This window comes from Anopheles bellator, chromosome 2, assembly GCF_943735745.2.
Source record: "Anopheles bellator chromosome 2, idAnoBellAS_SP24_06.2, whole genome shotgun sequence".
In the NCBI taxonomy this organism is placed as follows: Eukaryota; Metazoa; Arthropoda; class Insecta; order Diptera; family Culicidae; genus Anopheles; species Anopheles bellator.
The window spans coordinates 1,060,669-1,074,662 of NC_071286.1; the positions used below are offsets into that span (position 1 = coordinate 1,060,669).

The 13,994-nt window shown below is 51.3% G+C and overlaps 1 protein-coding gene across 1 annotated transcript in view; it reads left to right on the forward strand.

Moving 5' to 3' along the window:
- The first annotated feature begins 1,091 nt into the window (after window positions 1-1,091).
- LOC131211591 (homeotic protein female sterile) overlaps window positions 1,092-13,994 on the forward strand; it is a 53,905-nt gene continuing 41,002 nt past the window's right edge. Inside the window, exon 1 of the mRNA XM_058205127.1 lies at window positions 1,092-1,570. Coding sequence (XP_058061110.1) covers window positions 1,267-1,570 — 304 coding nt within the window. The 5' untranslated portion in view covers window positions 1,092-1,266. The remainder of the gene's footprint in view (window positions 1,571-13,994) is intronic.

The window sequence follows — 13,994 nt, forward strand, 5'->3', positions numbered from 1 at the left end:
CTTCATTTGCAGCTCCAATCCGCGTCGATTCAGAGCGTATTGTCAGTGCGAAACAAAGTAACCTTTGTTCCGCCTGTCAAAGCTGTCATAATAATGAGCGGTGCACGTGTTTTGTTTTCCTTTCTTTTGCAGCGAGTGTAGTGTTGAGTTATTATAAAAAAGCTTCAAACTTTGGTCGGTTTTAATGGTGGTTTAAGCGCACGAATATATTACAAAACGGGCCCCGAGAAAGGGAATTCCCACGTTGGTGTGCGTGCCCGTGTCTCCGTGTGGTGCCCATTGACGCAGGACACAAAAGAATACGCGCGTAAAATATTCAAAAATGAAAGCAAACGATGGAGAAAACAACTTTCGGCGCAAACACGCCATAGGAGGGCACCGAGGCATGCAAATTGTTAGGCAAAAATAGAACATAAAACATACAGACACAAACACACACAATACAAATATCTTTAATGAAGGTAATAAATTCGACCATGGAAAGAGTGCCGCCGCCGGCTCGAGGGTAAGCCCCGTAGCTGGCCCCCTTCTCTGGTGTCGTTGTGTGCGTGTCTCTGTTCCGGGTGTGGCGTGAAGCAACAAAACCGAAAAGCGTCAAATGAAAGGACATAAAGGACGACGAAACAAAGCGTCGCCATAACACTTACTTCAACGAATCTAATAAAATCTACCCTGCGCCAGTCTCTCGGGCCGCCGTCGCAGCGTACGTGGAGAGGATTGCACGACAAATGGAGAGCTGTAATTTTTGCAACATTTTCCAGCATTTATCATGGGACACGGCGAAGCCCGGGAGCCCACATTAAGCTGAAAAAAAATTACTTCCCTGCCTCCGGGGGGCGGTGGCGGGAGACGGAAGTTTGGGTGCGGCCCCCGTTTCGGGAGGCAAATTAACGGAACGGAACCAAACTCGGAAACGGAAATGGAGTGCAGTGTACGGTGCGAAAAAGCGTCAAAATTAGCGGCCTCGTCGAAGACGGCCGCCGCCACCGCCGTCGTCGCCCGGGACGGGGAGTGAAAAATAGGTGAAAAGGTTAAGGAACCCCCCCAGTCCCCGGCCGGCCCAGCGACCCCCACAAGCGCTCGAAGGTCGGCAGAGGACAACACGAAAAGGACGCGCGCCACAAGAAATACGGACGTTGGGCGTGAAACTTTCGGCGCTTAATTTTAGTCGCTTCCATTCGCGCCGACGACCGCGTCGCGTCTGGACGAAAGAGGTCGTTCCGAACACAAACCCCGGAGCGGAACAGATTTGCCACCATCACGCTAATGGTACCGGCGGCGCTTAAGGACACGGGCACATTTATGGGCGGCGGCAAAATGACGGCCGGCGAGTGTAATCCGTTTCTTTCCACGCCATCGAGCGCCACTTTTTTGCGAACTTTGCTCGTTGCCTTCCTGCTGATGACGTTCAACGTGCACGAGGTGGTGGTGCAGGCGGCGGCCAGTGCAAGTGCATCGGCCGCGGCCGCAGCTGCCGGTGCTGGTGGTGCTGGCACCGGCACCGGAGGAATTGACCGCCGCCCTCCCGACCTGGACCGACCAGCGGACGGCCTCAAAAAGCATCATTATGGTGAGTACTGCCTAATAGCAACCACAGACCCTTCATTATTACGACGTGAAACGTTAAACGGTGGCCATGACGATATTTCCGCTTACACCAGTTTAAGGAATTAAAGGTAGTTTCCTCTCGAAAAGTTAAATTTTCGGTACACGGAGTACGCCTAAATGTAGGCAATTTGCACTACACGAAACACTCGCCGTTGGTAGCAGCACCAGGCGCCTCCATCGCACAGATTAGCTCGTTTTTCAACTGATCCAATCATTTGTGATTGATTTGAGACATCGCGAATCGCGCGAAACGCAATGGTCCAGATACGCGGAGTATGCATGGCTTAGCCATACGGCTTATTCCGTAATTTTCTCGCCCATTGAGTTACATAAATGCCTCACTATCCGGTCTGAGTGACTGCTGCAGTAGTCGCTGCCACCGGAAGTATCAAACACATAGCACCACATCCGAGCCGCGCCTATTTGTCGCGTAGTATTTTATGTTCCCCGTGCCCCCTTGTCCCAGGGAGCACCACCGGAAAGGTAATTGAATGCGAGCGCTGGAATCGCTACAAAAAGCCCGGCGAGTTTCGAATTGCGATAAACAGATCCGGGTTCCGGACAAATCTGTTTGCCTTCAGCGTTTGCAAGGGAAGTGGCAGCCATTTGGCAGAGGAAAACAAAAAAAAATGTTGAAAAATAAAACCGAGACAACATGGCCTCGCACTCACGCACGAGTGCGAAAGAGTGGCCCGTCGAGGCGCGCCACCGTCACGGTCCTTCGCCGCTCCGGGTAACATTAAATGGATGCGATCAGAAACAATTTCAATCGGTAGGACAATAATTCTTTCCTTTGCTCTCCGTTTGCGTGGCGCGTTGTTTGCCGAGCGCGTTTCGTCCAACCCGGTGGTACCGGGGTTCCGTCGGGGTTTTCATCGACTTCCGGCGAACGCGTACGAGAGAACGGTAAAAGATGGTTTATCTGTCGCCAAAGGACCGGCAGCCGTTTGGGGTGAGCAGCCGGGTTTTTTTTTCGAGTGCACCATGGTGCCAATGGTATCGAGGGTCCATCAGTTCTCTCGGTGAAGCTCTCGACCGGCCTGGTGGGAATGGAGTGCGAAATTCTGCCAGCTCCAGCCAGCCAGCCAAGCGGGCCAGCTTCTGGCCCAGAGTTGGCACGTTCGCCAACAGCGAGAGGAGCGAGAGAAAATAAAACAAATAAATCCACGAAAATACATTGCCTCGGAGCGAGGACTGGCGAGTGTTTTGTGTCCTCCGTTCTTTTCACTGTTTGCGGCACTAGAAAAACTTTTGCAAAATTTAGCAACCAATTTGAGCCCGGATCCTTCTGCGAACCGGTGGCGCATGCATGCAGTAAAAGGCAGCAAAAAGGCGTTTTGATAGAACCGTTCAACAACATGTCTATGGCCTCCGGGTGTGTGCTATCAACTGCCATCGTCGGTGTTTGGGCGGAACCGGATGAGCAATTGCTCTGCTGGTTGATGAAAGCATCGGGAAACGTTCCCCAGGTAGACCCGAGCCCGAGGTGAAGATATACTACCGGACCGGAAGTGGATATGAACCTTGTAAACTGTCTGTGCAAATCAAAGAGCTACGTATGAGGACTTTTAATCCCTCCTTGAGTTCAAGGCATTCAAGACGACTTTGGAACATCACACCAGAATTCAATACAAACTCTGATTCTCCTGATTAAACCACGACAAACTTATTACACTAAATGTCAAAATTTGATTTATAAAATTCGTGTTTGACAGCTACTATCATCACTGTTGAGTTTGGGTAATTTTCACCACCACAATTATTCACCACGTCACGCTTTCATGTTTGAAAGTATTGAAAATCAAATTGATTGGTTATTGATCCGAAATTCATCTGATTGGATTGCTTCTACAGATGAAGAACTCTATCGACACGGTATTCGGAAATTATCTGAGATATGGGAGAAAGAAGTGATCAACGACGGATAATACTTTCAGTAAAGCAGTCATATGCTTTGTTGTTGTAGTTGGGCCATGAATTATTTCAAAACCCTTATACAATTAATCAAGGTTTTCCCAGAACTATCAATTGAATTGAGTTGAAATGCAAGCTTCCCGTTAACGAAAAGTAAATTATTCAATACACACTTTTCACACTTTTCGTTGGATGCGCTCAAAACAGCAAATAGAGACCTCCGAAGACCTTCCGACCGCTCTGCGGTTGCCGCGTGGTGAAACTTTGATTACTTAATTATACTCTGACCCACTTTCGAACACTGTGACTGGCGTTGGTCAGCACATAAGAAAAACTCATTTTTAGCAAAAAGCCCGAGGCCACATATCCTTCAAACGCACGAACCTGAGGACCGCCCGGCTTCTCTCTCTCTCTCTCTCTCTCTCTCTCTCTCTCTATCTCTCTCTCTGTGCGGAAAAGAAATGTTTGCCTTCCGAGGGCGTGATTGAGGACCAAAACTCAATCCGGGGATCACCGCCACGCCGACTTTGATGTGAACTTTGCTCAGGTTGGCGTTCGGAAAATGGAAAATGCCTTCCGGCCTCTCTCTCAGTCTGTCTCCGTCGGACCCACGGTGAAGAAGAGCCTTACGGCACCGAACCTCAAACGGACCGTTTTCGGGAGCGGTTTGTTAAAAGCCTGCGACTTCGCATCGACAACTTCCTGGCCCCAACTATTGCGTCCTCGATTTCGATTTATTGTGATGCTGGTGGTGCTCCCGCCCCTTCCCGGGACCGCCGGTCCACGGACACATTTAGATTCGATCAATCCAAACGCCCCGCGGGCCGCACGCGGTAAGCAATTTCATTTACTGTAATCAATTTCACCGATCGGCACGAACGCCTGCCAAACCCGCGGGCGCCGCCACCACCGCCCGCCGCCCGCCGCCCGCCGCCCGGTTGATGGAATGCCGGGTGGAATAAAAATTAGCAACAATTTTGTTGGGGCCCAAAAAAGTACACACGCTGCCCGGCGAGGTTCGGCGCTCCAAAAAATCTGATTTATTCCATTTCGATCGGTCGGCCGGGCCGGAAGATGGCGCGGTTTCAGTAAAAGCCAATTTGGCCCCCACCACCCGAGGCACGCCAGACGATTCCGGGACACGTGAAACGTTAGACGATAAAAACTAAGCTTGGCAACCGAAACCCCGCCGGGCGCGCGCGCGCGCAAGTTACGCGCGCCATATGCAGGTCACGTGGCAATGAATATGTTTTTGTTGCAAATCGAATGGAGGGCCCGGGACAACCCGGGTATCTCCCGGTGCCAGTATGTGTGCGTGCGTTTTTATATTTTATTTTCCTCCCCCGAAAGGCGCGATACGGGCCAAAATGGTGCGTTGTTTATTCCCGGGACCGGGTTTTGGGCGGCAAGTTTTTCGCGTGTACATTAAATCTGATTTCGTATCAATCGCCGTCGCTGCCGCCGTCGCAGTTTTGCCGGCGGATTATGCTGAGACGGATTTGGCCATACGAATGTGATCACGCTGGAATTTTGGGGGCCGGATCGTATTTATAACCAGACGCGATGTTTGGGGTGGAATTTTTACGAACATAACATATTGATACAAATTATTTAGACTCCATTTAGACGAATCCGGGCTCCGGTTTAGAAGGGTAGAGGATGGTTCCAGAGTGGTTTATGGGTTAGCATAACATCTGCGGAAGACAACAGCGCGTAGTTTATTTTACACAGTACACACTCCAATAAAGGATTACGGACCTGGAAGTTCCGGAAATCTCGATTGACCCGTGAGCTAGAAGATAGTAACACCTTTTTTCCTATTTCTATAGCCTGCCAGCTATCGGAAGTTCTCCCCCAACGGACTTGAGCTTATCGCTTATCAGGACTCGCCGGCTCGTCCCTCGGATGCCGGAGGCCTTACGCGTAGAATAATTTCCCTCCGAGCCCTTTAATGATCTTCTCAATAATTCAGGCCGTACCCGATTGACCGACGTGTGTGGGCTTCCGGTTCCGATCCGTGGCCAGGATCACTTCCTAAGGGATCACTTTGCGGAGGGGAAAATTAAAACCCTTATCTGCCGGTCGGCTTATCGATCTCCTTCAAGGGGTCGGCTGGCCGGTTACGATAACTCATAAATACGAAAACCACTCCCCTGAGACCATCATGGGGCTTTTGAAGGTTGGGCCCACATTCGCAGATGGGAAAGTTGCTGATATTTTCCCGGAAGCCCGGCCGCTGCGGGCGCTCGATCCCGGTGGAATTTACAGTGTGCCCGTGCCATCTTGAAATAATACCCTTCCTTCGGAAGGCGGCAACAAAAAAGGTGCCAACTTCATCAACGGGTCTCTCTCGGATCGATTCGCACCGCCCAGGCCCCTTCATTTTGGGCCTCATCAGACGGAAGCGATTGCGATTTTCGCCAACGACCATTCGGCAGCGGATTATTTGCGTGGGGTTTGCTGCAGCGTTCCGTGCAGGAGCAGCAGCAGCAGCAGCTGGGAACCGCATATTTGTGGCTTCACAGTCAGTCGTCGTCCCACGGTTATTTCGCCCACCGACCAGGCCGACCGGTTTCGGGGATCCGGTTCGCCGACGGATATCCTCCCAGAATCCTGACCCGACCCTCACCCGACCGTGGGGAGGGTAATTAAAATTTAATTTTACCACGTCTGTGCTCGAGATGGTGAAATTCTTGGATTTTTGCAATCACCCCCCACGCCCACCCGGCGGACGGCGGCCAGGGTCCAGGTGTTCCCGAGGATGTGGTTCGGTTCAGGTACAGGACGCCATTGCCATGACACACAGAATGTGCCGATTCGGCAACATTTCACAGCTTCAGCGCCCCCAGCGGTAACGCAAAAGGGATGCAAACGATTCCGGGAGGTTCAGGTTCGGGGGGCACCAGGACCCAGACCCGGACCATAATTATGTTGGCGCATAATGATGGGAACCGTTCTCCCGAGGCACAGCTGTGGTCCGTTTCGACTAACTTGGGGGCACACCGGGGGCTGATTTAAACTTATCAATTGCACTAAATCTTCCGCCATTGCACCGAGAATAGTGTGACAACTGTTTGGCTCGTTTTATTTAATTTTCATTTGCTGCTAACGGTTCATTTTAACGGTCAATTTGAAAGTTTCAAACAAGTGTCAATGGTTTGAAGCGATCGAAGAAGGCTTTGAACGGTTGTCAGCGGATATGTCGCGTTAGCGGATATATAATCACGTTTCAAGCTTTTATTAGTTAAATAACTGATCTGAGTAAGTTAAATAACTGACCTAAACATTCAAATCCCGAGCCACAATTGCGGTTCGGTTGAAGTTTCAACCTCCAAATGGTAATGCTCGCCAGGATTCAATGCACCCGCGTGACGATAGTTTGACGAATTCCGCATTCGAACTTTACCGCAAATCTCTGGCCAAAAGATCAATGTACCGCAACGCAACACGATTACAAAGTTGCGCCGTCAAAGTTTCGTTTTCAGCCAGCTTCAGAGCGTCTCGTGGAAGCTCTTTTTTCTTGTTGGACCGAAAAATTCTATTATGCTCAGCTCAGCTCGACGTGCTCGAGTCGTCTTCCGAAACGGGATGGTACTAAATCCGTACCGCACTAATCGCCGCTTTCGCTGCCATTCATCGCTAATCTGCCATCAATTCATAGCCGCAAAGACGTGATAACAGCGCGGCCGGGGCGAGTGTGCTCCTCGTCATTCCTCGTCGTGACGATGACTAAAGGATCCTTTGTCCGAGTCTGGAGTCCGAGGCATGTCAACAGCGAAAGTTGCTCTTTCGAAAGCGAACCGGCAGCCGAGCGGAGGCTGACCTCCTAATCCGGAACAATGCTCCCTCCGCAAGCACAAGAGAGTATTCATTACGACCACGGCACGGCGGCGGCGGCGGTAGATCGAACGATCATCTCTCGAGATGGACAACCGTGAGCTGCGACCGGTGGCTTGCGTAAGATGAATGCATAATGCATGCACATTTTGCCAAAATCCTCGCTCCTTTTTGCGACCAATTTGTCCCGAGCATGCCGCCATTTAACTCCCGGGAACACCGGATGCCCAGCGGGTGTGCTGGTAAACTTTGTCCTTAAAACCCCGCGCAAGATGTAATCCTTTCGGGGTCACTATGGCGGGCGGTCTCCAAAGGTGTGTAAGCGTCTCAAGAGCTTATGCATGCACCATATCGCGCGCGACGGAGGTGCGCCACACAAGAGACACAGCAGTCAGTACGAGGACCCCGAGTGGGGAGCGTGTAATTGAAGAAAAGTTTGTCTGTGGGCGATGAGAGCGAATCACGTTACCGAGTATGCGGGTATGAGGACGAAACAAGCTCCCCGGGAACCGGCTGCTGCAGAAGATGAATGTTGGGGCCGTGAAGTTTTCAAGTCGCCAAAAGGACCAACCTGACCAGGGGGCCAGGTTAAGGGCTCTCGATGGACCCCGAAAAGGTTTCGTCGGTCGGCGCAGCATCTTTAGGGGCGATTTTGGGGTGTAATTTATTTAAATTATGAAGAAAGTAGAACAGAGACAGCGAGCGAGAGAGAAGCGGTGCCACTTTGTCCGCCCGATCGGGGCAATGGGCCCCAAGAAGAGAAAGTTTTGGCCCCGTTCATGTGGCGTGATTAAATAATTAAATAATTTCACTCCCAGCCCAGCCAGCAACACAGAACAATGTACGGTCCCGATACGTGCGGCCTCGCTGACCAACGCTGAATCGGGCGAATCTTTCACGCCGCCGGCTTTTGAACCGGAAAAGGGATGGATAATTTCTAATTCAATTTGCCCATCCAACAAGTAAACACGGACCGGAAGTCCCCCGGAGAGGGTGATCGGCAAAATTTCCAGAAAATAATCGTAGTCTCAACGACGGGCCCATCATCGGCAGCCGCAGCAGCACTCGGATTAGATTACAAAATTTACGCTCCACCACAAGAAATTTGTGGAGGCTTTCGATGAAGGACGTGTTTGTGGATTGTGTTGGCCAAAACTTGGCAAATCATTGGAAGCAAAAATTTATTAACAACCACTGAGTGACGCCCTTCAAATTGTTTTGCTTAAGTGACCGCTCGGAACACGCAACATTGTGTAGAGCAATCCTTCCGACCGACCGGCCTCCGGGGGAACCGGAATGAACACCGGAGTTTGTACCGTTCAATCACTGCTGGAGTGGTCCGTTTTTGCATATTTGGAATCTTTGCCACTCCTGGCCCCTGGAGCAGGGTTTTTCGAGAGGCGAGACGGGAGATGGACGTTCGATCGACTGCAATCGACAGGACATGTTTTTACTAAAACCAAAACATTACTATCCCCAGCATAGTTCTTGCGTGCAGTTTTGTGATGTGCCGGTGTTGCAGCTTGGGATAGTAAATAGCTCCATAAATAGCTCTATCGATAGCACTACGGAACGGGCTGGGGTCTTCCTTTAGAGCTCACCCATCACAAAGCATAGTAATTTGTCGGTTCGTTCATTGGATCGCTCAGGCTGCCAGATGGTCAGCTCCTGATAGGTTGCTGCTAAATTGTTTTTGCCTCCCCCACTTCAACTCTATCAAGTGTCTCGTATCGGAAGGCATATTAGATGGTTTATGTTTTGCCAATGGATGGCTGGCTGCAAAAAGACCCGTTCCCGTTCCGCCGTCCGGATCGCCAGATTAGTTTTCATGATCGAAAGTCAAGTTCAAGTCAAGCCTCCAGATGAGTTAATATCTGGCACGACCATTTTGTGTGTAGAAAGCAATTCGGATAGATTCCGAATCCAGGATCAAAACACTCAAGATTCATGGCGACGGTTTGCTCAAGAAGATTGATTCGCAAACAATTAGCAAACATTGATGCACTGCGCTTCGGCAGCCGAAATCTCATTATTCACGGTCTCGCTCGCGGACTAGTTGTAACCGCCGGCAGGTTTAGTCCTAAGCCCCGGCCGACCCATCAGCCGCCGGGATTCCCGTCCGAGGTAAGTGAGCTCCAATTCAATTTTCTTCGCTCGCTTCGACCATGCGTCAAATCGTTGGTTCCGTACGAGGGCCACGCATGAGTTTCATTAATAATTATGCGCTCTCAAAATATCTCATTTACTGCCGGAAATAATCTACTCTCCGGGAGCCCGGGCCAGACAGCGCAGCGTCCGGCGATTAAATGGTTCCCACCGGGCTGTGTTATCGGGGTCCCACCAAAAACGAGGGTCCCGGTGGTCCTGGGATTGGCAACTTTTCGGGTTTTTCGACCCCGAACCGGGGTGCGATTAAGCGGAGCGGGAACGTAATAAACATTTTTCATCCACCTCGCTCGCCGTGCCGCGTTTTACCCTCGGTTGGCTGGGCCCTTCGAAAATCCTCACCAAATCCTCGCCATCGGCCGGAGCGACGGTGGTCGGAATAATCTGCGCTGCCATCGAGCGTATCATTAATATTTCTTATGATACGGAGCAGCAGCAGGGTTCGGAGCAGGGTTCGATCGGTGGGACTCCCGGCAAGCAGCATCCGAGCCGAGCCGAGCATGGGAAGGCCGGCGTTTCTTGACCTAGGAGCACCGTGGCACCGTGGGTTTGCCAATTTGCGTGCCACAAATCCGCAGTCCCCGGCGGACACGCACTAGAGACAGTGGCGCATCGGCCATTTTTCATTACCCACCCAGCACACGACCCGCCGGTCCGGGAAAACCAGACCGACAAACATTGTGTTCCGATGCTGCTGCGCGCCGAGAGCGAACAATTGTTGTTGGTGTTCATTAGATTGTTTCGTGCGGAAAAGTTAATCACCGAACAGATAATCAAATAAACATACACCCCGATGGGGTGGGCCCTGACCGGCGACCGGGCCGTACGTTACGGTTGGTCCCGGATGGCCTCTCTCTCCGGACTTTTGTGCGTTTAATAATGTATCGAGCCCGGCGCACGGTGCGTTGGTCGTGTGGATCGATTTTGAAGCCCACCTGGCCCCCTGGTCCGGACACTACACGGTGGCTAATTTGGGTCCATGTTTTTTCACCACCACCACCGGCCAACAAGAGGACCGCTCGGAAAAGTTGAGAAGGGAAATTCGAAGTAAAGCAAACACGTGGCCGGACGGGGGCCATTTAAAATGCGCGCACAACGCAATGTGTTTTGGGGCTTTTCTTCGCCAAACACAGGCACCGGTTTTGGGGTGTGTGCTATTTTAAGGCGGAAATAACTTTCCGGCCCGGCTTTTCCCGGACACTTGTGGGTGCAATTAAAATTTTAAAAGCCTCGTATAAACATGGCCACCAACATGAGTACAACATGGCCGGCGGTAAACAATGTGTGCAATATTACGACGCACGGCGCATGGAAACAAACAGTTAATGAATTGTTGAAGCTAAACTTGCTTCTAGCGGGGCCGGCATTTTTGTTTCAAGTTTTTGTGCTTGATACGCGCCCCGATTGAACGGCACCGTCAGCCGATCGGTGGGTCGGTCTGCTGGAAATCATTATTTTTCACAAAACTCAAGCGCCGAGCCGAACCGAGCCGCGCATAACGCAATGTCGGCAATAATCTTTCAACCTTTCTCCGTGTTTGACGAGCACCCATCTTGCCTCGTCTATTTGCCCGGCCGTGGCACAATTAGGGATAGAAAAGTGTTTCCTTCCCCGTAGGCCGAAGGAAGCCAAATGAAGCAATTTGATTGCGCCCACAAAGTTTATATTGTTCTAGAGTAGAGCAATAGGCGGCAGCCCGGGAAAAAAAGGGGGAAACAGCTTCCCACAGCGGGCACACCTTTGGAGGACCTCTCCCGTAAGGACCCCACCCCAGAAAAGAGAAACAAAAGAGCGGAAAAAGTGAAAAACTTTCCATAATTTCCATGCTAATTATGCCGACGTGTTGCCGAATCGGAGCAGGCGGCGGCGGCGGCGAAACAGACGCCAAACTTCTTGCCCAACGTCAAAAGTCTGAAAATGAAATCTAAGCAAACTTTGGCGCGCGTTTCACTTCTGCGTTGATTGCTCAGCCCCTTATTGCTCGACGGGCCCGAAACGGAGTGGAATTGGTGAGTCAGCAGCGTTCCGAAAGGACTCACGCCGGGTTTGCGCTTCTTTTTAGGGCCCTCACACTGACCGACCGAAGATGAGGCGTTTACTGCAACGGTGGGTATGCAATTTTGCACATAAATTTGTTGTCTCACCACGCGAGTTGGGTGACGGTTTATGCCCTTTCACCGGAAGCACCCAGGCCCGGGCCCGGGCCGAAGCAAACGGGCTACACTTCCTTCCGGATCGGTGCGTCGATGGGCTGGAAAATCTGCCTGTAAATTATGGCCGCCATTAAATTGTGTGACATTAAATCCACATCCCTGTGGACACTGCGCACCGAGGCCTACGTCTTGCCAAGTTGGACCTATTTTGGCGCCATGGCTCCCGCACGACCAAGAAGCTGTCGAGAGCGAGGACACACAACCTTCGGCAGCCAATATCCTCCTCCGGTGTGGCCGCTCCCTATTTATGGGCGAATTAAGTTTAAACGCTCTGGCGAACCCGGAGCCCCAGACAGCGGAGAGGACATCATAGCTCGGCACTCTGATTACGAGGCAATATTTATTTATGGATTCAATGAACGTCGCCGTTTGACGACAGCAGCTGAAATTGCTATGTACCGGCAACCAAATTACACATGCGTCACCCTGGTCTCGGCAAGCGCCAGGATGTCAGTTATTGCCGGGCCCAGGACCCAGCGCGAGCATATCGAACCAGCGGGCTACAGCATCGTAAAATTGGTCCACGGGCCAGTCCGTGTTCTAGGACCACCAATGATCGATAAGTAGCATGTTGTTGGCAATTTCGGGTTATAAATCAAGCAAAACTCTCCCTCTCGCCTTGTGGCTTTTTACTGCCGATGCCACGCCTGTTCCGCCATCGTCGGTAGTTCCTTCCGCTACAAGAACTACTTTGTGGCAAGCGTCCCGTTTTGACTCCCGAAACCGGGCGACGAGCCGCCCATTTCCGAGTGTCGATTAATTGAAGCTGTTCCCGATTTTCTTTTCACCACTTTACGACCATCTCCGGGGCGCTCGGGAAAACGAGGCGTCGGCAATATAACGCCAGGATAGTAAAACATGAAAATTCCCCATAAACGGCTGCAGTAATCACCATCGCCGCCGACGACGCCACCGCACAGCTGTTTTCACACTAATAAAAGTTTTACCGATCGATCGACCATGGCCGTCTCATTAACACGCGGCCAACATTTACGAGACCCCGAAACCTGGGACCGATAATTATCTCTTCAAACCGTGGAGAGGTCCTCGAATGTAGCTCCGGCCCGTGAGCGGCCGCGAGCTTTTTGCCGTGCCGTAATTGCAATGTAATTACTCCGACAAATGAAGCACGGCACTCGGATGAGCGGCATTTTAATATCGGCCCGTAAGTTCAAAGGTTGGCCGGCGTTTAATTTCCCTCGAGGTTTCTCCTCGTTTCGTGGCGTGGCTTTACGGGCCCGGCCGGGTATCATATGCGGATCATGGTTTTGATGAGCTTTCTCACATTACTCGCACCAAGACGCCGACCGCACCGGTTCTTAAACCGTGCAGGAACCCCAGCCGGCTCCGGTTAGTCTTTAAAACGGAAGCCCGGTGCACCGCAGGCGTCTTGGTAACCGAAAAACCGACAACACAACAAGGATATGAATTTTCCCAGGTGTACATTTGCGTACCAAGAGCCGGCCAGCACAAGGACACAGAGGCGCACACTCATAAAAGGTAAACATTATCCAGCACAACAGTCGGCAAGTCGGGCTCGGCCTGACCACTTCACTCGGCCCGGCCCGGTTAACAACGTGACATTAACCTGCAACTCGACACGTTTACCACGGCGGTCTGGGGCCCGAGCGGGCTGCTCGCCTTTTTCGGCGTTCTCATCTTTCCTGTAAGCCGCGGCCGCGTAACCAAATCCGGCCACGTATGCAAATTAATTCATTAGGGCGCGTGATGTGTACAAAAATCTCTCCCCAACGCAGAGAGGGGTTCCCGAAAAAAGAAACCAGCAGACCGAAGGTAGTGTTCCGGCACCACCGCTAGGCTTAATTAAAATATAAAGTTCACCGCAAACCCTCACCATCTCTCTGTGACGGTGCGCCAGATTTGATGCTAAAAATAAATGGTTAATATTTTACGGGTGAAACTCCTTTTCAGGACGATCACTTGAATAAATCTTCTCGTCGGCGAATACGCGGTACGATCAAAGGGAAATTACCTGAGTCTGCCATATGCTACGACGGCAAAGGGAAGCCCTTTCACCGGTTGAAGGGCTTATAAAGTTGACGAGCGAGATCACGTCTTGTCACCCCAAATAATTGGTGTTTGAAGCACAACTAGAAACTGTTATTTAAAACATTCACTTTATTAGTGTGATGTGTCTTTCTCCTGATACTCAGAGCAAGCGCGGCAAACGATGGTTGCCTTATGTGCCGCTAGAGACGCTGTCGTTCCGGCTTCGCTTGCCCTCCTAGCTTTAAC